The sequence below is a fragment of the Acanthochromis polyacanthus genome, chromosome 9 (genome assembly GCF_021347895.1).
Source record: "Acanthochromis polyacanthus isolate Apoly-LR-REF ecotype Palm Island chromosome 9, KAUST_Apoly_ChrSc, whole genome shotgun sequence".
NCBI lineage: Eukaryota > Metazoa > Chordata > Actinopteri > Pomacentridae > Acanthochromis > Acanthochromis polyacanthus.
This window is the reverse complement of record NC_067121.1, coordinates 22,304,622-22,327,911: the sequence shown is the minus strand read 5'-3', so window position 1 is coordinate 22,327,911 and position 23,290 is coordinate 22,304,622. Positions and strand designations below refer to the sequence as shown.

Genomic DNA, 23,290 nt, shown 5'->3' with positions numbered 1-23,290 from the left:
TAACAGCAAAGACTGCACCATATATCAGGGCAGTTCATTAACGTGCCACATGATCTTACTGAAGCAGCGGTGCTGACCACCTCACTGGTATGGTCACACATCATTATGTAGTGTTACTTCATTTGCTCATAATATGGATAAACACAGAAAAAATATCACTAATATATAAGTAGGATACACTGTACATAATTTAGGTTTATGTTTCTGTAATTGAAACAAACTAGTTCCATGGTAAAAGAAAATTAAATTAATACAGGACACCTTTTTGTTCAATAGTCAACTGACCAATATGTCCTTTTCAAGAGCTGTCGTGTAATCATACTAACCCCTCTTATTTTAGCCTTCGAGGATATTAACAGGTTTTTTAATTATAGAGGAGCACATTCCCCCAACATCCATTAAAGGAATGCCATGCTAATTTTAAATCCTCGCAGCAGGCATTGGCATCAACAGAAGAAAAGTGGATGAGTTTCTCTTTAACAGCTGTAATTTGTGTTTTCCAATCACCATGCTGATTTCTGCTCATTATACTCCGGTTTCACACCGGTAAGTGAGCAAAGTTTGGATTGATTGACTCTAATTAACTAAAAAATGTTCCAAGCCACGGATTTATTATCATGCTAGCTAGCCACAAATGTCAGAGACTTTCACAAATTATTATCCTCTTAAGATAAATATCTTTGAAATCAAATGAGTGTGGAAACACAAGGAACATGTATTGTTATACTGATGAATTTGTTTGTCATGTTTTCTGCTGAGCTCCACATTAAGGATTCACCTGGGCAAGCACACAGTTCCAGTGTATTGTTCAGCCGCACAGTATGACTGAATGACAGAGCCTGCAGTTACCTAAACTTTAAAGAACACACTCCCTAATAACAGACTATGCTACACAAATAGTGGATTGAATAAGCAGCAGAGTGCATTTAGAATTATTTTATTAAAATAAAATGAAGTCCAGGGAATAGAAGATATAAGCAGTAACTACATAAAGCAGTCTAAAACTGCCTGGGTTGTGTCTATGTTAACAGAAAACCTATTTCCTCTTGTGTGCTCCAAAACTTGGCAGCATGTCCCTCATTGATATTTTAGACACAGTAGCACCTCTCTCAACTCACATTCTTTCCTTGACTCCATCAGCTCCATGGCTCAACTCTCCACTTTCTCATGGACAAAGACAGGACGGTTTGAGAGGACACCTCCATTTTCCTGGATTTTAAAAAGATCTCAAAGCAGAATTGTGGTTAGCTTGAGAAGACAGAACGTTGCTCTGATTCACTCGGCTTCACTTCAGTGATCAGAAGTGATTACTGAGGTGAATCCAAATGAAACGGACCCATCGTCTGCATGGTGGCGCCAGGCTGAAATTGAGAATCATGCTGCCTGTAAATCAGATTTTCCCAACATGTCTCCGGCAAAATATGCCTTTATACAAAACTACAAAAAAAAAAAAAAAATCTTCTGAAGCAGCTTTGACATATCACAGGATATACAGCGAGGTGTGGGCTGTATATTTTATCCTCATCATACTGAAACAATCATCAAACATAAAAAAGATGCGTCTAAGCTGTCAACTACTCCCATTAGTATTTCCTCCGTCCACCCTCTTTAGAGTAGCAGCATTTAGGTGTGTGCACTTTGAGGCATGCCTGCAGATAAATGTGATGACATCTAGTTGTGGCTCACTTTCATTTATTTAGGGGATTGATTAGATGCAAGCAGAGTAGATAAATGTGTTTGAGAGGCACTTTCATTTGAGATATGGCCGTACAGTCAGTAAAGAATATGAGATGGACTGAACATTTTTCTCTTCAAGGTGCTTTTGGGGAGCTAGTGCTTTCATTGCTTTGCATGCAGCCGATCACATTAGTCTCATCATGCTGAATGTTTTGTATGTTTGTGACTGTGCAACAATATAAGTCCAAAATCTACATAAGAAAACTTTGCCAAAGTTTACTTTTTTGCAGATATAAGATCAGATAAAGTTTTTTTTTTTTCATAATTAATGAATTATTATTCCACTTGTCTGATAGGTATTAGTGCTTAGTTTGACATGAAAGCCTTAGTAACAGCTATGTTAAGATACAAAACCGGCCCATGTTGCAGTCAGTGATCTTTCCAAGGTTGTTGTGTCCATACTGCCCCCTTCTGTCGCCACTAGTAGGGGAGGCATCTGCCGTATCAACAAAACAACAGCATCTCTATCAACACAGACAGAAGCACACCAGTAAAGTATTTCCAAGCAGCAAGCTCAAAGAACTGACCTTGACATCACTAAAATTACAAAGATTATCAGCAGCAGTTATACACTTTCAAGGAAAATGAGTCCATTGTTATTTCCTTATTTCCCTTTTTGTGGGAATTACTATGTTTATCAGATGTGATCATATTTAGGGCATGTTTTTAGAAATCTAAAAACATCTGTACGTAAGTTTGAAAGTCCATATGGAGCAGACATTGTTTTGTGTACCATTAGTATGACATTGTTTAAACATGATGAAACAAAAATCAATTTTCTACAAGTACTAAATGTGATTCAGTTAAGATTCCAAATTGAAAACAGCGTTTCCCCAGGGTTTTTTAGAAAGTCAGTGGATAGTGCGCACACAACATCCTTTTGTGCACACTATTTACCCCTGGATTGCTCCAGGCTAATGTCTCAATAATTTTCACTCCTTTCTCAGGTCCTTCCCACAAAGGACTTAACTAATGATCCATGGACAAAATGAAGCATTTAAATTTATTCATTAATCATTCATCTCCAGCTCATTGAAAATGCTAAACTTCCACAAAATTAAGATTGAATATTGAAAAGTGATTGAGGGAGACAGCTTTCAGTGAGTGAAGACAGTGGAGGAGAGCGGGGTGCGATAACAAAAACAGGGTCTTTGAAGAGATAGTGGTCTTCACATGGGCATGGTCAAGGTGGCCAAGGTGTACTAAGTGCTAGTTAAGGTCATGGGGTTTCACTAGTTGTAATTAGATCTTGGAATCTGGAGAAGCGTAGAATTTCTGTCAACACTGCCTGTAATTATTCTCTTTTCCAATTAATGGTGACATAGATTAATTATCTGATGAGGCAAAGCCAATTGCAATCATTCACCCAGCTAAAATTAGATCAGTCCTGACAGCAGCATGAAAGTCACCTGTTTCATTGTTATGGATTTGCTGCAAGTAAAGAGGGGGGGAATACTGAAGCGTGCTAGGGTAAGTAAGTTGTCTGGTACAGGTGAATGTCCAATTACACTGCTATTTGAACTGCAGGCATCTACTCATTCGATCCAGCAGCATCTGGACTGGCTTGTTTGTTCAACCCAGCATCATCGGTAGTAGTAGAGTCATCTGTCAAGGATTGTAGGAGCGCTGAGATGAGCTGAATATCTTCTGACAACCCCTCCTGTTGGAATAAGAGACAAACAGCAGAAATGAAAACAGGCTAATTAAGAGAATGCTGTTTTTGCATAAGGCACTAGAACTAAATCCTCATTCTATGTGCATCTCACACTCAACTGATGAGTCTACAGCTGTGAGAGTAAAGTTACCCTCTTGTTCTTATTTTTGTGGGGAAGGAGAACAAGACGCTCCTGGTGAACCACGTCCAGGTTCAGTGCTCTTATGTTTTAAAAACCTCAGCATCCAGTTTTTCTATTAAACTGCCTGGCACTGTCAACCAGCTTGGGAATCTGAACCAGCCTAGCCATGCAGAAATTCTCTGACTAACAATTATATCAGAAACAGGATCTTGGATTACTGTCCCCTGGGACTGGGGCAGTGGGCGTCTGCTCCAATCATTACTGGCCATTCAACAAGGCTCTGCACTGCTCTCCGCTGTTAGCCATTGTCAATTATGCCATCCCTAGTGTAAACTCGCAGAACACAAAGCTGAACTGCCAGTTCTGGCAGGAGTGTAACAGGATGACAGCCTGCCGCCTCCCCCCAACTCCTACCCCCACCCACTTCCACCCACCCACCCACCCTAGGGTTCCCCCGGCCTTACTTCCCTCAAGCTACTTTTGAGCAAACTGCCATTTGGCTTCCGTTTCAAGCACTTTAGCTGTGAAAGCGCTTACCTGACCTCTCTTATGTTCTGCTTGTGGGGTTAAGTGGACATGATGGATTAGTACAGGCCTCATCAGGATTCAGCCTGGTTTAACTCCAGTTACAACTGGTATCAGTTCTATTGATTTATTCATTTCTTTCTTCTAAATTTGCAACTGATATTGATAATCTGTGCATCATGTTATAGTTCTTGGAGTCTTTGTATTTAGCTCTGACACTGCATTATCACTACGTCTATACTGCCTGTGCATGTCTTTGTGGACCTTAAGCTCTCAGTCAAGGGTTTAATATCTAAGTAATCATGCAGACTGTATACTGCAGACGTTAAGGTTTTTTCTTTAAATCATAAAGGTTTTTCTCCAGGTGTACTTTGTGGAGGATAGAACCTGAGCTGGACTCTTCATCAGGAGCCTGTTTAAAGTGAGTACTGCCTGCTCTGATGGACCCTGTGCTGAGCTGTGACGGGTGACGGTGTGGTGCGCTTGAATACTCCAGCTCTTTTGTCCTTCACACTCTGCAGCTCTCTGATAGCTCCTCCCCCTGTGCCCCACTCCTCCCTGCCTTGAGCTGTGATCTGCTGGGGCCTTTTGAGGCTGGGCCGCTGAGACATGGCTGCTCCCTGTAATGTCTGGACCAGACCCATCAAAAAAACATGTCAGCAGTCAGAGGAGGAGGAACTCAGAAGGAAACCACTTAATAGTATTTTCATTAGGTACTCCCCTGGAAAACCTCTAATCAAATTTTGGCATATTTTGCCTCCAGCATATTTAATAAAGTTGAATTTGGATTAAATTAACAAACAAATCAAAACAGGAATTTTAGACCAAATGAACCAAATGCAACCAGCAAACATGGCTACTTATTGATTTGGAATGTTCGACTGTTAAGGTAACGAGAAAGTAAAAAGTGGAAGTAGTTCATAGTATGGTTGCATGCCACCTGGCTCTGCGGTAATGCTGGACAGGACATTTCATAAAGATTCATCACTGTCCCTCTGTCCGCTTTGACCTCATCGCACATCACAGCACAGATTAGACACCGATTATCCTCTAATTGAAGATCCCTACTTTTCAACCTTGCAGAATATGCTCCTACTCTTCTGCAAGACGGACCGAAGGTTATCCTATTCACAAAAAAGAAGCTGTAACACATAGATATCTTTCATGTGGTATAATGAACTCTAAATTAGCTGTAAAGTCAAAAACACCTCTGCTAAACACAAAATGAGCTCTAATGTTATTGTAATGTGACCAGACACAAAGTGCATATACAGAGCTATCTGGAGAGGAAGAGCTAGCCTTAGACACAGGGTCACTCAATAGGCACTGTAGCACACACATCATCCATCACATCAGTCTGTGATCTGATGAGTGAATGTATAGACTGTAATGTAAGACTGGCGTCTTTAACTCTGCCATAGCAGTGAGGCACAAAGCCTTGGTGGGTGTTTGCCTGGCTGCTCTTGCTTGGCAAAGAAGACACAAGGCAACCGACTAGCCGGATGAGGCTCAAACAATGCCAAGCATAACATGGAGTTACTGTAGTATGCAAAAGAATATGCTGCCATCCAGTAGAATACCTAGACTGGGATGAAAGTTTAATAAAGGGATTTGCCATTTAAATGAATGGTGACAGTTTGTGCAGTTTTCCAGCCTGTTTTACATGTATATGTACAAATACCTGGGCTGTTTTTATTTTCTGGTCGGTCTCTTGAGAAAGAGCCTGGCACCGGTCCAGTTCAGCCTGGCTGTAGAGGCTGCGTTGTTTGAAGTATTTCACCAAAGCTTTGTGCATCCTCTTCTGCAACAAAGAGAGCTAGGGGGAGAGAAGGCAGAGAAAAGGAATTGGTAAGGCAGGAGAGGAAATTAATGGCAGTGTTCAAGAAGAATGATGGAGGGGAATAGAGAAAGCAGTCAATAGCCCATTCTGCAGTACACGGGCCTGACAGGAATTTCACAGTCTCTTGGTTTCTCTGCCCACTCGTGTGCACTCATCAGAATCCAGTCACATCTGGCTGCCAGGATGGGGGGTTAATTTTCTCTAAATGCTTCAGCAGTTTTGTTCTAGCCGAGGCAAACTCTGTGACTGCAAAGCTGATGAGTAAAATATTTCTACTTCACCCAGTTTAACTTTATACCAATCCCCTCAAGACATATTTTACACATACACACAGAGTCATGAACCCCCCACTGAAACCAGAAATTATTCCTAGTCTCTTGGAAAGACATGCTGCTTGCTTTATTATTTGAACACAGTTTCAAGCAAAGAGGTTTAAATTCTGATAGATGCCATTGCTTTTCTTCCCCCTCCATCTCTCTACTCTTCCTACAAAGCTTATCATTGCTTGGCAATGTGTTCCCCAGTGCATTGAAAACTAAAGCGAATTAGCTCAGTCATCAGCTCCTGAAGGAAAGACAATAACAAGAATGCTCTTTATGGTGTACCCTGTTAAAACCCAAGAGCTGAAAGCCTCCATATAAACAAAGCAATGCTTACATGTACAGTAGATTCAAAAGGATTTTGATGAGACTGGCAAATGATATCAGATGCTAATTAATCCTGTATATTTCCCCCTTACACATGAGAATTTTGCACATTTGAGTGTATTTATACTTGTTGACTTTTGATGAATATTCTAATGCAAATACATTTGACGTAACTGCGTCCTGTCTTTAAAAGATAAATTACTAACACTAATATTAAATAAACTGCCTTGGGTGTATCTTGATTGGTTCATTAATAGGATGTACTTATTTATGTTTTTATACCACTAGATATGCAACACTGTAAGTTGTGCAGCTGAATGGAGCTATTAGGTGAAGTTAAATAATCTGTATCTGAAGTACATGTGTATTCAGCTGCAGCCTGTATTCCTGCTGAGGTAATATGCTGTACTTGACGTTCCTTTATCCCACCTGTTATCATGGTGTGTGGCATAGCACAGAAACCAGCCTGTTTGTGTGCCTAATCATGCTCCCCATTTTCTGATATGAATTATCTTGTTGATAATTGTTAGGTTACAAGTACCCTGAGTAACAGTGGTAATACATACAGCTAATCTATTCATCTATTTTCTATAGTATTCATTGTATATTAATATAAATTAATAATGTGATACTATTAGTGCTGGACAAATAGCAAAAGCAAAAGTAGGAAAACAAAAACAAATTGATAACACAATATAGGTAAAAGTCCTGCACTGATAATTTCCCTCAAGTAAAAGTGCTCATGCAGGCCTTGTGAGTGACCTGCACGATTTATCTGGCTGTGTAGGTTTCAGTTTAGCATTGCAGTAAGCAGTGGAGGAGCAAATTTTAACAATTTTTTACTCTACAGTGCTTAATAGTTCAATCTAAAACCGTGCAATATATTTTGTGAAACAATTGTACGTTTTGTGCATAAAATATTTATCTGTAAAGCAACTAAAGCAAACCAGTATAATATAAAAATACTAACATAAAGCACAGCTACCTCCATTTTGTACTTGAATGCAGTGTTACAGGTACTAAGTTACATACTGATACATTCAAGGCATATAGCAAGCAACACTTTACTCGAATAAAGAAACAAGACTTCCACTAGATGCTCCACATTTTAGTTGTAGTTTGAGGTTATTACTTTCAGTGTAAAATATTGTTTATGTGTGAAGTGATGCTAATGAACCTCTATTTTAACATGTGAATATTATATAAAAGCTGTAATGGTTTAGAAAAGTTTGAATCACAATTTTTAATTTAAACCTCCAAGAATCCTTTTTAGTTGTTTAGCTTTCCTTGTTTTAGATGCTGTCTGCATGCATTGCTTTGGATAAACAAGATAGGAAATGTATTTATAACAGAAGTAATCTTACACCTGAATATATAACAAAGATCTTTTTTGTATGTTTGCACTACATGTCAGTATATATTTAGGGCACTGTGTGTTGTATAGTACCTGTCTTGAAATGGTAGTGAAGGTTGTTTTAAGCTTGTCACTTGAACTCTATGTCAGGGGTGCCTGCTGTCAAGATTATATTTCAATGATACCTAAGAGATGGGTTTCATTGTGCCCCTCAGTTGAATATAATAAAAGAGATTATGGGCTCTCCAAATGCACAAATGAGTGGTGCAAGCCATCCCACACACATGCACTAATTTTCTGATCTCTCAAATGATCCTGACAATGTTAAATGCATTTACCTTGTTGCCTCCAGTTATAAACAAATCAATTAAGGGCAATCACATTGTGTAATATATGTACTAACTGGGACATAATATGCAAACATTATAAGGATAATTGGACATTTAAAACAGGAAAGAAGTATAGTTGAATGTTCCTGTATAAGTCAGATTAAATGTGATAGGCCGACATCTACATTTCAGAAACACTGTTGATTATAAGCTTGTTATAAAAAAAAAAAGAATTTAAGCATAAAACACTAGCCGAGAGGCTGCTGTTGTAGAAGTGTAGAGTTGAAACAAACAAAAATGGTGAAGGCGGAATCCGGAGTAAAAGAAAATCAGGCTTTGATCATGAGCGTGGAAAATCCTGTCCACAGGATTTTATTTTTGCATGCATTTTTCACTTGATAACATTCATGCAGTTAGATGAGGAATTGCTCAAGTAAAGGTATTAGTCATTTTTGGAACAAATAATATGTATTTTTCATTGCAGGAGCACTGTGGCTTCCTCCTGGTGTTATGGTTGTCGTGTGTAATTCTATTCCAGTTAAATAGTGTCAAAAACTATAAAGATTAAAGAGTAAAATGCGGCTGAGTTGTCTCCCTCAACTAGTCAAGATCTCAGGTGCTATTTTAGCACTGAAAGCACATTCATTGTCTGATCCTAACCTGCATTTCCTGCTGATTCCTTACCAGTTGAACATTTGTGACACAACCATAATAAAACATTTCACCTCTGACCACCTTACAAACCTATAATCAGGAAAATGTAGAAGTTATAGTATTAACAGTACATGTACCATCAACCTCTTGCTTTACTCCCCTCGGAGGCAAAACTACATAGCTATCATTACATTATGTCACATCCATCATCCTCCTCCACTCAAGTTATCTTCTCATTATTAGATTGCTGCAGTAACCTCCTCACTGGTTGCCCAACTAAAACCTTCTTAGAATTACTGCCCATGCAAAGAGGAATACCACAAAATGAACCAGTAGGGAACATAAGACAACAGCAAAGATTTTAAGTCATGAGACATAATTAAAAAGAGAGGGAGAGGAAGAGATAGTAAACTCAACCACAGGTTATATAAACCGTACCTGAGTGTAATAATGAAAAGATTTATGTGCATGGTTTTTCTTGCTCAGTGCAGACACTGACTCCTGTTTGGCCTCCATGAGGATCTTCTTAAGACGCTCATATTTGCTTGCCAGCTGTCTGTTCTCCTCCAGTGCATTTTTTAGCGCTTTCTACACACACACGTGAAAGGAAGAAGTTTAGGTTAGACAGTGAAGGTAAATATTAGGCTTACATTAGCTATTAAATAGCCACTAAGAGACAATCAAGAGCAAAGTTGGCTGCAGACCAGTACTGTAACCAAGTGTGACATCCCTGCACTGCTGCACTAATCTAAACTTTTAGCCTACCAGTACTGATTCTGGTAAATCAATTCAAAATATCTGTCAGTGTTGGGAACTGATCAGTAACCTCACTACACTGAAACTGCAGCATTCATTTCTTATACAAGGCAACATGAGACCAAGGACTGTTGCTACACTAAAAACTGAATTTTCTACCTGACAGAAAGACACCCTGATTTCCGCCATTACAAAGACAAAGAAACCTTATTTAATGTGGCTTAGTCATGTCATAGTCAATATTGATCTGATTAAGAAGACTGCTATCAGCGCTGATACCAATCTGGTGTGCCTGAGTGGTGCGCCCGCAACTGTCACCAGTACACTGAAGGATTGCAACCAGGGACGTCTCACGGTTAAATGAAAATGTTACAATTAGAGCAATAATAATTCAATCAATGCTTGCTTTAGTATGATGGCCATTTTACTAAAATGTTGGAGACTATATGTAGGAGACTAATGCTCAGTTGTGTGCTGGGGCAGCATGATGGTCTTTACAGATGTACAAAATATAATCAATGATCACATTTTTCAGTGTTTTCATAACCCACAATTAGCTATATACATATACCAGGAACACATTTTATACAGTAAATAGAAGTGGAGATTCAATATATGTGCATACTACTGTAGATAGTAATAGCTACCACATTGACCATTTCAAAAATACAAATGATACCACTGACCTGCTGTGTGTGCACAGGACACGATAAAAGCATTCTGTTAAATAAGGCAATATAAATAGAAGGCATACAACAAAGGACACTTTTCTGGGAAATCAAGCAAATAAATCACACTGAGTATGTGTCTCTCTGCATGTCCCCTTTTCATTTGAACAATGTTCCTCGAGTACTGGATAAGGGGATGTGTGAATATCTCAACTCTACCTGCAGACATAATGAAGTGTGTCTCTGCAGTAAAACAGAACAGCACTAAAGTGATGAGTTTAACCCAGCAGAAAGAGGGGCTGTAAACATGACAAATGCCTGCTATTGATTTCAGGTTTAATTACTCCATGCAGCACTGACAAAGCCCATCTGATGCTGTTGTGAAGTGTAAATGGAACAAATTACACTTCATTGCCCATAAGAAACTGATAGCGTCGGCAGTTTGCATTGTTTACTTTGTCCTCGCCAAACGACAAGCCCTGATCAAATCAAAAAATAGGTACACGTTTGAAAGCTGAAATCCTCTCAGATAGGTATGGGTGAATAGAGAGCACCATAGATTCCTGACAAATCAAAGCATTTCACCTTAATATATCATGTATTTGGGTATCTTAATAAAAATCACATCTAGAATAATCGCCACATATAAACTTCCAACAGCTATTAGTTATACTGACCTATAACAGATTATGCAGAAAAGAAGAGCCGGGGCCAGCATATTTATAAGAAATCTCATACTTGAAGGTGTCTAACCATTCCGCTTCATGCACTGTGATTTCTGAATGCACACTCTGCTTATTATGTTATGCTAATGTAGACATTATGTGTACTTTATATTGGTCCCAGTGATTAAAGTGACCAATTTCCCTACAAGTTCAGACTCTCTCTGATATTTTTATTTGGTGAGGAGTATTGTTGTTATATCATCTTATTTCGTCAAGTGAAAAAGACTAAACCCTTTTTTGCATGGCTAACTTTTATCTGGCTAATGGGAGTTGTGTCTATGAGGAAGACTTCTAATTCTTAAATTGTCTCACGCCAACAACTTCTTTAAAGTTGCTGCACTTGGATGCATGGCGGCTTAAGCTCCATTGCCTTTTCTTGTTTTGAACTAATGCATTCTTGATCACCGTTTAATGAAACTATATACCACATGGCGATTTCACATTAGATAAGCCATGTGAAACCCCCATCAGCAAAGAGGCTCTGGCAGGGGCTGATAATCCTGCAGATGAAAACCTTACAATAAATAGGGGTTTCTCTTACAAAGGAGTGTTCAAATGCATGCTATTCTGTGCACAGCAGACTCATGTTTTCACCAGAGCTTATTTTATGACATAGAAATAAAAAGTGCAGATTATATGCTTATTTGGCATAGTGAACTGCATGCTTACATTAAAATTGCTATTGAAAATGTTGGCCTACAGGTAACAAAATAGGCACAGCATCTCACCACGACATGCATCATCAAATTCGTCCAGACAAAAGACTATAACAACAGTGAGTTGTCATTTGTGGGAAAAGCACTTAAACGAGATTGACCATGGCTTGTAATTTTAATTGCACACAGCTCTTTTCTCTGTATCTTAAGGGAAGTATTGTGACAAGCAATGTGCTGACACTAATCCACAAACAAATAAACAATGAGATGTTTTTTTACAGCTTGTTCCTGATTTCACAGTATTTGACACAAAAAGTCATGTATTTACAGAGAGTTATTGTGAATGCTCTTTTTTCTTTCATTTTTTTTTTTTACCTTGGTGTCTTCCATTTGCTTTTTCCTTGCTGTAACATGAGCAGTGTGCGTCTGCATGGAACGCTGTGTTCGTTGTTGGCAGTTATTAATATCAGACTGCAAGGTGCTCATTATGAGGGCAGCTGATTTGTTTTTGAACTCCAACACATCAAAAACACTTCTGGAAGGAGAAAACAAACACATAAACGATATTATGCTTCTAAATAACTGTAGTTCATTTTTAAGGAAAGGGTAGTGTATTTAAATATTAGCAAAGAGGTTTTATATCTCTTTGTGCCAGCAAATTGGCAATGCCAGTCTTTTATATAACAAGTTATTCATGATGTTAGCAGCATTATCATTGGTAATGGTTGATAAATGACATCAGCAGAAATCTAAAATAAAAATGGGCTGTAGCAAGCTAAAAGTTACCAATTTTGTTACAGTGTTGTCTGTTAAAATGTTACATAAAAACAAATATGCCGTGTTTTACGTGTAAACTAAAGTAGTTTTCTCATTTTACCAAGTGAATGCTCATTTGAAAAGTACTGTATTTTATATATGACCCACGAAAATAATTCAGAACAAATATAGCAATTCATATTTTAACAAGTTTCATTAATTGGGGTGACATTTAATAAAGCGCAATAGAGTTTTTTGCTTATCAAATGGTGAGAAATAACAGGAAAATCCGTAGATTACTGTCAAATAAGATAACACGGACTCATTTCCTTTACTGTACGCAGACCGCTCATGCTTACCGTCATGCATAGTCACCCCCCAAAGCCCTATTCGAAGCCAGGAAAAACCCTGTAATTTGCTAATTCCCCTACAGGAAAGATTTTGTGTTTTTATGTGTAATCATCAGTACCGGCAAATAAGCAGGAAAATATCGGCATATAGGCAAAAATTCATTATCAGGCATCCCTAACAATACTACTTTCCTTACTGTATGCCAATAATTAATGGGATCAGAGCAGCAATTATTATATTGTTTGTTGTAGATAACTAACTTACTGAAGTTCTGCTATGACTTCTGGCATGCTTTCAAGATTTTTTTCCATGTTATCTGAAGCCTTCTGGTATTCTTCACTTTTATTCATAAGGTCGCTGATCCTACCCAGAGTGTTGTCTGATCTCTTTATAGTTGCAATGTGTAAATCCTGTAAACAAAGAGTGGTATTAATACAATAAAAATAGTCTGTAAAACACATTTCATGCAAAGTGCTTAGGGGTACAGATTATTTTGTTCAACAAAAAAACAACATGATAAATAGCTGTGACTAGCTTTGTCCTCGATGAGCTTCACTGAGTAGCCTAACTTAGCATCTTGTTCTGCTTCATTCAACTTTTTCCTTCTTACCTGAGCAGCTTTCAGGTGATCACGTTTGAGTTTTTTCTCCTTCTCAAGGTTAACTAATGTTTTCTTGTGTTCACACTGAATCTGTTCCAAATTTTCTGTCAATTTCCTGATTCTCTAGACAAAACAAAAAGAAATCAAAAAGGTAGTTGACTTGAACTTTATAAAACATTATTTTACAAATTGCTGTCTTTTTTGGAATTTATCTTCAAGTACCACAATTTTTGTCTCCAGAGCTTTTGTTGCTGCGAATGCATCTTCAAATTCTTTCCGAAGTTGTTGGTTGGTTTGCTCCGAACTGCTTTGCAGTTGTTTCAATTCTTCATTGACATTTTCACACTGAACCTGATAAAAATGAAAAAATACAAGGAGGAATGCCATTTTCCCAAAATGTTACAATATGCAGAAAAGGTGAAAAGAAAAAAGAAAGACAGGAAACAGGAGTGGGAATACACAAAATGATGCAGTTCAGTTCAGCAGTGTGTTAAGTGAAACAATAATGTTTGATTTTTATTGAGACTGTGCTTTTTTAAGCATCACTTTACTCCTAGCAACATAACTTTAAGCTTATGCAGTCAGAGTGATCCGCACAAACTGCACAAGTTTGCAAAAAAAAAAAAAAAAACAGTAATATATTTTGACGATTTCATTTAACTGAACCTGAGTGATCTAGCTACATTTTTTTTCAGTCTGACGGCGGAAAATATGCTCTATCAGAGTGAAAAATCCGATACCCGTCATGAAATTACCTTTAGTAGTTCCAGGGCAGCCATCTGACCTGTCAGATCGTTTCTCAAGTTTTCAATCTCTTTCTGTAGAGCATAGAAAGAACATAGAGTAACAGTGGAGAACGCTTTTGTTATTTCACATTTTCCTTGCACACTGTAGCCCATGAAGTATACATAGAAAATGTACATATGTTGTCGCTGACCCTGGCCCTCTTTTCTTCCATGAAGGTAAGCTGCTTCTGTTCTTCCAGCTTAGTCAGAGTGACACTGTGCTCGGCTACAACTTGAGTCACTTCCTCCTTGGCCTTTTCCCACTGCTCGTCATTGTCAGTGATTTTCTGGAGCATCTGCTTCCTCTCCTCACGCATCTGCTTCACTGCTTTCTCGCTAACAAAAATCACACAGTAAAGAAATGGTAAACAGACATAAATTGCCTACCATACAAAGTAGTGACATTGAGTAGGGAGATGCTTCATGTTTCTTCACTGGTTTAGGTTTGACACGGCACCTCTCACAGATTTTTGTCTTGTAGTCTTCGACGTTCTCTTCATACTCCATGTTTTCTTTACAGAGAGTTGAGAAAGTTGCACGTTTTGATCGGAGCTGCTCTTCTAAGCAGGAAACCTCTGCTTCCCCTTCAAGTTTCTGTGGATAACATTATGTACAGCATGTCATTTTGTAGATACACCTGTCCAGAACACCTCAACACGTCAAGGCTTTAAACATTATTAGCATATATAGCTCCAGTAAGACTCAAATACTAGTCTTGCAGTTGTTTGACACTTTCTACCCAGTGAACCATAAAGGCTCATATAAGTAGCAAAAGCAGCACTAATATGGCTGAAGAGAAGTCCAGTAACTGGGTAGTTGTGACTTTAAACACTGTTGTGATCTTACAGTTCTCTCAGTGTCTTCTTGCAGTGCAATTACTTTTTCCTTCAATTTCATATTCTTTAGCATTTCATCCTCAATTTGAAGATTCAGTAGTGAAATCTATAATGAAAAAAAGAGGAAACCATGAATTGAATTATTCTTTTGTACTAATGAAAGCTACCTTTCACAAAACTGTAATAAATAGGAAGAGTATGAGTTACCCTTTCTCTTTCAGTTTTCTGAAGCTCCATCATTTCAGAGACATGCTGAGTTATAAGTGCACACTTTTCTTCTGTAAGAGCAATGGTCTTTTCAGCATCCTGTATTTCAGCACATAGACCTTTCTCAACAGTCTTCAGCTGGTTCAAATCTTCCCTAAAGAAAGATAAACAGTTTTGTCATTTTGTTGTAGGAAACAAGACCCTTTCTCAAATGTATTGATTCTAAAATCTTAATGTTGAAATAATGCAGAATCCATTTTCTTTGTGTACCACGTCTCCTGCATTCAAATCATTATCAAAAGCTTCTTCGTGGTCATTTAACAAATGGTTACAATGAGAGATAATGCTGGTAATGCAGCATCAATCAGAAATATTGTTGCTATGGTTACATACAGTTCAATATACCTTGGCTTGTGCACTGAAATAGAACCTGTGTTAAATTATCCTGTAATATGATTTTACATGCAGTGCTAAAAATGTTTTACACTGACACGGCCTAAGTTTAAATGCAAACATGAGAATTACATATGCTGCAATGTTTACTACACACATACACTACCAGCCAAAAGTTTGGGCACATCTTGTCATTCAATGCTTTTTATTTATTTGTATTATTTTCTACATTGTAGATTAATACTGAAGATTAACACCTTTTTGTTTACAACATAATTCCATATGTATTATTTTATAGTTTTGATGTCTTCAGTATTAATCTACAATGTATAAAATAATTAATTATAAACCACTGAATGAGAAGATGTGTCCAAACGTTTGACTGGTAGTGTATCTACATACACACACATCTACAGCATGTGGTCACAAGGAAAATATGCACATTTGACTTTCTGTTTTATGCAACAATCTAAGGCTCTTGTAAAACTGTGTACCGTGTTGTGTGAGCACTGTGGTTAGGACCTAAAAAATATCATGGTGAAAATGCATTTGGAAAACTGCAAGAATAAAACCTGGCTTACGACTAACCAGTAATTTAACTAGTCATTTTAAGAGGAACTGATGAAAGCTGTTCAAGCTGTTTATGAAAGATGTCGCCTAGTGTCTCAGTTGTACTTCTTTGATGGTGAAACCATTTGTTTTCACAACATTTCGACAGATACTCACAATCTCTCTGCCAGCTGATTCTTCATCGCCAACAGTACATGGTCCAAAGATATTTTTTATTGTTGGCATCAAGCTCCATCTTTTTTAACTCCTTCTCAACCAGTGTGAGATCGCTTAAGGTCTCTGAGCAAACTTCATCAGCCTATTACAAAAAGAGCAGGTGTCATTGGCTTACTGTTTTTCTCTGGTATTACTATGTAACTATTAATATAAAAGAAGACAGCATTACCCTGTTCTTAAACCGTACTCCACTAACACTAAATATTCTGAATCTTATACCCACAGTAACCCACTACTCTCACAGTGACTTCACACTACAAGGGCTTTTATTTTCCAAGCTATAGACAAATCTTAGAAAATGCAGAAAGCCCAAGGCTACATATTAACCCTGTGCTTTCAGTAAGCCTGGTATTAAAGTTTCCAAACACTTGAATATCAGGGTTTACTCAGGGGTAACATCCTCGGAACAACCAATGACTTGTTGAAATGTGATTAAAAACCAACATTTCATTTGTTTCTTTTTCACTTGAGTCAGTCTGGTGTTCCTTTTCAGCTGCACTGATGGTGAGTCAAAGTTGACCTGTGGCATATTGAGCCTTATGTCTCTTGCCAATCACTCTTCAATCTGCTGCTACACATGTTCATACCATATTTGCATGTAAACTTTAAGCTGAAAGCACAGCTAAGTCTGAATTTGGTCTTTTTAATGTGTCCTGTCATAAACTAAAGAGATTAAGAAAAGCTAAATGAAAATTATTGAAGTTATTAGGATTCATCCTCTGGGGACCACGAACATTTGCACCACATTTAATGGAAATCCAGTCAATTGTTAAAACAGACCTGAATAAAGAGTTGAAGGAACAGTGGACTAATACATCCACAAACAATACAATCCCGAGTGCCATGCCACTTGCGAGTTACAAACAGAGCTAAACAAGAGTGAGTGGGTGACTGCGATTGAGCAAGTGTCTGAGAGCGACACTTGGTAAAAAATTAACTGTATCTGGTGATAATTCTAACATGGTTCCATAAAAATGTAAATACACTGTAGAGAATTCACCGAAAAGCTGTGGTTTAGCACCTATATGTATAGAACTACAGTTGCAAACCCAAGCTCCAGTGACTACATACAGCTTATCAATAAAATCATCAAAAGCTGCAATGGAAAGTTCTTCATCACGTTTAAGTAAAAGCTAAAAAAGCCTGTGGTTAAAACTGGATTTAACTAAATCACTGTATTTTGTAACTGGACTGTTACATGTCAGCAGGAAAATTCTTGGAAAAATGCTCAACGATTCTTCACCTTTTAACCATGTTTTTAAAATATAACGATTTTGTGAGTTTAAAACTATACTCATAGCAATACAATCATTCAATTATCGAGTGTACCTCTGCTTGTGCAGTGCTGATCTGATTTATTATTTCTTTCTGTAGATCCAGGTTTTCCCTCACAAAAGGAATTTGTTTTTTGGCAAAGTTGATTTCCTCGTGTAAGTTCTGGTTCAACACCTCAGCGTGTATCAGTTTCTCCTGGACTTGGTCGAGTTTCTCTCTTTCCAGTTTAAGCTGCCACTTTAATTCAGTGATGTCTCTAATGCAAGCCTCATGCTCTAGGGAAAGACAAATGTCAAAAAAGAATTAACAAGTTTCCTCACAGGATTAAAGCAGTGGTTCTCAACCCTGTTCCTCAGGACCCACTGTCCTGCATGTTTTAGATGCTTCCCTGCTCCAACACACCTGATTCAAATGATCAGCTCGTCATCAAGCCTCTGCAGAAGCCTGATAACGAGCTGATCATTTGAATCAGGTGTGTTGGAGCAGGGAAGCATCTAAAACATGCAGGACAGTGGGTCCTGAGGAACAGGGTTGAGAACCATTGGATTAAAAGGACAAACAGAATCTTCCTACTTCACAGGAAATTAACAGATATAAGAAGATGTGACACTTCACAAGTACTGACCTTTTTGGACAACTAAAGCATGCTCTTTTTGCTTCCACAGTGAAATACTGTGAACTTTCTTCTCCAGAAATCTTTTTCTTCTCTTCTCCTTGTGGAGAGCTTCCTCTGCATACTGCCGGTCGGCCTCCAAGCGCTCAATCAAATACACAACCTCACCAATGACATCATTTATTTTCTTCAGCAGCGGCGATAATGGACAGCTTTCTGAAGGATGGACAACTTTACAAGATTAGCACACTGTATTGCACTGCACTGCATATTCACTTCAAAACCGAGATATACTATTTTTTTTTCCAAAGCTACGTTAACATACTCTGACCAACAGCAGAGCATAGGTAAAGCTCATCCGTGATATTTTATTAGCATGAGTTCAGATTTTATAGTATGTAATTAGTTATTATGGAGACAATAGGTGTGATCCAGCAACATCTAAACTAAGAACTTCACCAAGGCATTCTGGGTGCTGCAGCTCTATTATCTGCATGTGCACTAGGGAATAATGTTTGCTTTTCTATGGCATGACAGAAATTAAGAGAAGACACCTTAGAAAAAATTTGATGTTATTTAAGAATAAAACGTCTTTACCTCTTGCACTAATTGCAAAGCCTTCAACATACAACTCTGTAGTCATCACGGATTCAGGATCTGAGTCTCTGGACTGAAATCTGCCATAAATAAGTTGAACTAGTGTCATATTTTATACTGAATATAACAAAAACAAATAGGAGAAAAAAGCAAGACCTTACCTTAAAGTTTTGTTGTATTGGTGCTTGTCCTGATTGATCTGTGATTGATATTTTCCAGACTAGTATATGATAAATAGGGGAAACGTGCTTTTAAATGTTTTTTTTCTTACATTTATCAAGCCATTTGTGTTGCAATCCCTTACAAGTTTGACCATAAATGGCATTAGTTTACCTGTTGACACCAATTTTCCACGGTCAGCTTCATCTCTTGGATATGGTAAATAGCACTGTTGACACACGGTGAGGGACTGTTGAGCAGAGCACAAGTGCGACGTCTACCAGTACAGACGGTTTGGAGATCTGCTTGATCTTGAAACAGACAAAACATTAAGATCTGGAAACTTTGCTTATATCTATTTTTCCTCATGTGCATCACATATCGTAGTCAATGAAAAACCAACCTACCTAGATTCATTAGATTACAACAAAACAGCTCTTAAAACCCAATAACATAACGATGAGCCATCTCTTAATGAAAAAAATATCACAAAAGAACAGAGTTTAGTTCTATCAAGCACTAACCCGACTTCATTAATTATATTTTGAAAAGTAATTACTAAAATTTATTTGGCTGTGAAAGATGTTCTGTGGTTCTTTACTTGCACTTTGATTCTAGTTGCACAGACTGCAAAATGCTGGAGGCATCAGTGAGAGAACAGAGACAACTAATTTTTGAGAGTCTCAAGACAAACCCAAGGGCACAATTCTGAGTGGTGAAAGGGCGCCATCTGGCTGCAGAAAAAGGAAAAGACAACTGGTGCAATTCATAAACATGTACATGAATGTCTGAGAAAAATTGGGCATTTTAATTAAACTAGTTTAGATTTAGGAAGACCAAAGTGATGCTATTAACAGATAAAAATAAATTAATGCTAATAACCTCTGGCCATGCAGCAAATTCTACTGCAAATATTGCTTTGAATTCAGTCACGAAGTACCTTAATAAGCCCAGGCTTTGTATAATATCTAGTATCTGTCACAAAATATACAAATAAGGATCATTTTGCATAAATCTACTGTATTATGCTCCTACTCAGAACTCCAATATGTGGCCTTGATAGTCATGTGGGAGGATTGGAACAAAACTGGATATGACAGAGGTAAAATCATTTGCATATGTGAAACTAAATCCTAAATTTTTCAGCATCCGTATAAAACACAGCAATGATCCCAACTAAATACCAACTACTAGTAGAAGAGGAACTACTCAACATTTTAGAAAATTATATGTAATTTTTATAAAATGTTTACTCATGAGAATAACATTGGTTTAATTTAATTTATTCAATTTTCCATTATGTCATTTAGGTCCACTTTTTGGTTTATTTGTCTAAACTGATGGTGCGCACAAGCACAGCTAAGATTATGAAATATATGCAATACATGCATTTTAATCACTTTAGATGATTAAAAACTTTATACATCACAGAAAAATTTAATCCAGCACCCCCACAGAGACCTGATTTCAACATGATTGTGTCAATCATGGATTATACGAAAAAGAGACACCGATAGACTGGACCAACACAAGTGCTGTGGGAGATTCTCCAAGATTCTGAGAACAATGGATTTGCCATGTATCTTAAAAAACGTTGTTCAAGTAGGAAAATTGGTGCTGTTCTGAAACTTGAAATAATTGATCACACCTACTATAGACTTGGTTGAAGTTTTCTCTATTTACTGCACTTTGTATGAGATGAATTGAGAATCAAAATCTATTCATCCTATTATTTTTTAAAAGCCCCCTTAGTTTACTCGTGCATATTCCATTTGCACAATATTGTGTATTAAACAGCAGTGGCAATAGCTTCAGTGGCTACTCAAAAAACTCACAAACATTTTGGTTTGCTTCTGAGGTAAACCGAATGAATGGGTGAGGCTCCTTCACTCTGTTTTGTGTTTAACAATTGGTGCGTGCTAAACAAATAGTACTGTTCAGGAACAAGGTCACGAGGTCCAACTTGTTGAGGAGGAATAAAAAAATCTTCTCTCTCCTTTGGGTCATGTCTGTGCTCAGCAGACGCATCGTTCAGCTGTTGTAATCCACTGACTTGCACCACTGTCAGTCTGCAAAACAAGTCTGAGAGGCTCAAAGAAGCTTCTGAGTTGCACCTTTTTTCTCCCTCAGTTGAGAGACCCTGTGAGATCTTCTTCAGTGCACTGTGATGAAATGGAAAGTCAAGTTGTAGATGGGCAAAAGCGTGTCTGGATAATGTTTCCATTTCTTTTCATGTGAGCACTGGCCCTTGACAAAGGGGCCAAGTCCATATGCACCAACAGAGTAACATCTGTACATATTACACAAGGTGGTGTGTGGCCTCAGGGTGTTTGTCTACTTGTCTCAGTAAAAAGGCGAAGACAGCGACATCTGGAACCTTTCCCCACCTGACGGAGAACACTTTTCTTGCCGTGATGCTCCCTTAATTGGTAGAATGGCCAGTGACCGGGTTGACTCAGGCCAAGAACACAGTCAGAGGAACTGAAGGGAAAACTAAAATGAAGACCATCTGCTGCTGAACAGCTCAGATGAATAATCCACTGCGAAAGAGCCATGTGGGGTGGGAAGGTGCTAAGGCAGTATGTCAGTAGTGGGCTGAATTAGCTCTAAATCATACTGGCAGGGTGTATTATAGCCACAGAGCAGGCCCATGTGAGTCTGACGGCCAATCACCACCTGCAGTGTTGTTTTGCAAGTGATATCAGATAGTGACTCTTCTTCAGCATCATTAAATATCAATATGATAATAAGGTCCATGGTTTATTTTTAATGGCTCTGTGTGCTTTGGTGGATTACGGACTGTATACACACATAACATGTCTCTACATTATACAGGATGCTGAGCTCATGGAGTCATACAAACACTTTTTTTAGTTGAGAATGTCTATTTGTTACATGACAAAGATTCAGAATTATGTATAGTGTACAGCTAAGGATGATTTATTCTTTTTGAATAAATCAACACCAAAACTCTTGAAATGTTATCTATTTCTATTTAAACACGTGTAGGGCTAACAGCTAACTAACTAAGCTAGTTAACGCTGTCCTTCTTACCTTGCTGACTGGGTCGTCCTTCCTTGGATGGGAATCTGAGGGGTTCAATGTCTGGCATTGCTGAAACTTCTCCAAATGGGAATAATGGTGAGTTTTTCACGCTATTTTTCACCGCCCTGTAGAAAAAAGAAAGGTACGTTTACGTTAGTTTACCTGCGTCGTCTAAGCTAAACCAGAAGCTCGGGAAAAAAATGAAAATATTACTTAATATTTCAGCTAGTTTAACACTCCAAAAATAGTTTTCTGTCGGTAAACTTTAGGAAAAAGTTAGCAAACGCTAGCTAAAGTTACAGCACGGACACCTTCACTCATCTCCGGATGTGGCTCTCTTAGCTAACGTTAACTGAACGTTTAATTAACTTAGCTAATGACAAATTAATGAGCTAGGGGGGGTCGTTGTCATGGCAGAAAGTAAAAGCGAAAAAGGTTGGCTATCAACTTACTTGTATTAATACACTTTTGGCAGCAACCTCTCTGCAAGTTGACCTGGAGTGAGTCGCCGTCCCTCCGTGTTTCAGCGCTGCAGCTGCCCGCTGAAAAGTTGCTCATTATTAAAGTTTTGTCCCCATGAATCAACTGAAGTCGCTGTCAATCTTCTGTGCAGGTTGCTTAGCAACAAGGGGCTGCGCTCGGAGAAGGCGAGCTGCGTTCAAGAGCAGCAGTTTTTGCAGCACTGAGGTGTTTCCAACGTGTTTCAGATGAAGTTAGGCTCATTTTGTTCAAGAATACAATACAATGGACTGAGATAAAGACCTAATTTATCGCAGAGGTGGGATTAAATTACCAAAGATCTTTTATCTAGATGCTTCTACGGTAGTCTAGGCCTTCTGTCATGTGTGAGAAATTGGATACATTTTCCAACATTTTTAGCATTGAGATTTCAGTTTCAATCATAAGGCCTTCAGTGTCTTGTGGTACTTGTCTATAAAACAAGTATTATTTGAACTTCTGTAGACATTTCCCTTTTCCAAAACAAAACCACTGAACTACGTAAAATCTCTAAATATAGCCAATTTTGCATGCATTTATTTGTAAACTGGCCAAGTTTTTGTCAGTGATGGCTGTTTTATTTGGTCTGCTCAATTTATGCAAATGTTTATACACTAAAACTACATTATACTCAATCTCACATGGTAAATATGTAACTGAGACTACTTTGCATACAGTTTTTTAAAAGAAATGTCAATAGC

The 23,290-nt window shown here is 38.0% G+C and overlaps 1 protein-coding gene across 1 annotated transcript; it reads right to left on the bottom strand.

Annotated features, from left to right (window-relative positions):
• Window positions 1-921: 921 nt before the first annotated feature.
• On the bottom strand, window positions 922-22,448 carry LOC110958118 (coiled-coil domain-containing protein 178). Its single transcript, XM_022204459.2, is given in 21 exon segments — window positions 922-3,397; window positions 5,740-5,874; window positions 9,321-9,470; window positions 12,063-12,222; window positions 13,059-13,204; window positions 13,405-13,518; window positions 13,618-13,746; window positions 14,151-14,213; window positions 14,333-14,516; window positions 14,638-14,774; window positions 15,027-15,122; window positions 15,224-15,377; window positions 16,343-16,400; window positions 16,403-16,484; window positions 17,732-17,952; window positions 18,303-18,506; window positions 18,888-18,967; window positions 19,049-19,107; window positions 19,221-19,357; window positions 22,101-22,216; window positions 22,305-22,448. Coding segments are annotated over 20 exon segments (2,496 nt in total). The 5' UTR covers window positions 22,159-22,216; window positions 22,305-22,448; the 3' UTR covers window positions 922-3,268.
• Between the last annotated feature and the right edge of the window lie 842 nt (window positions 22,449-23,290).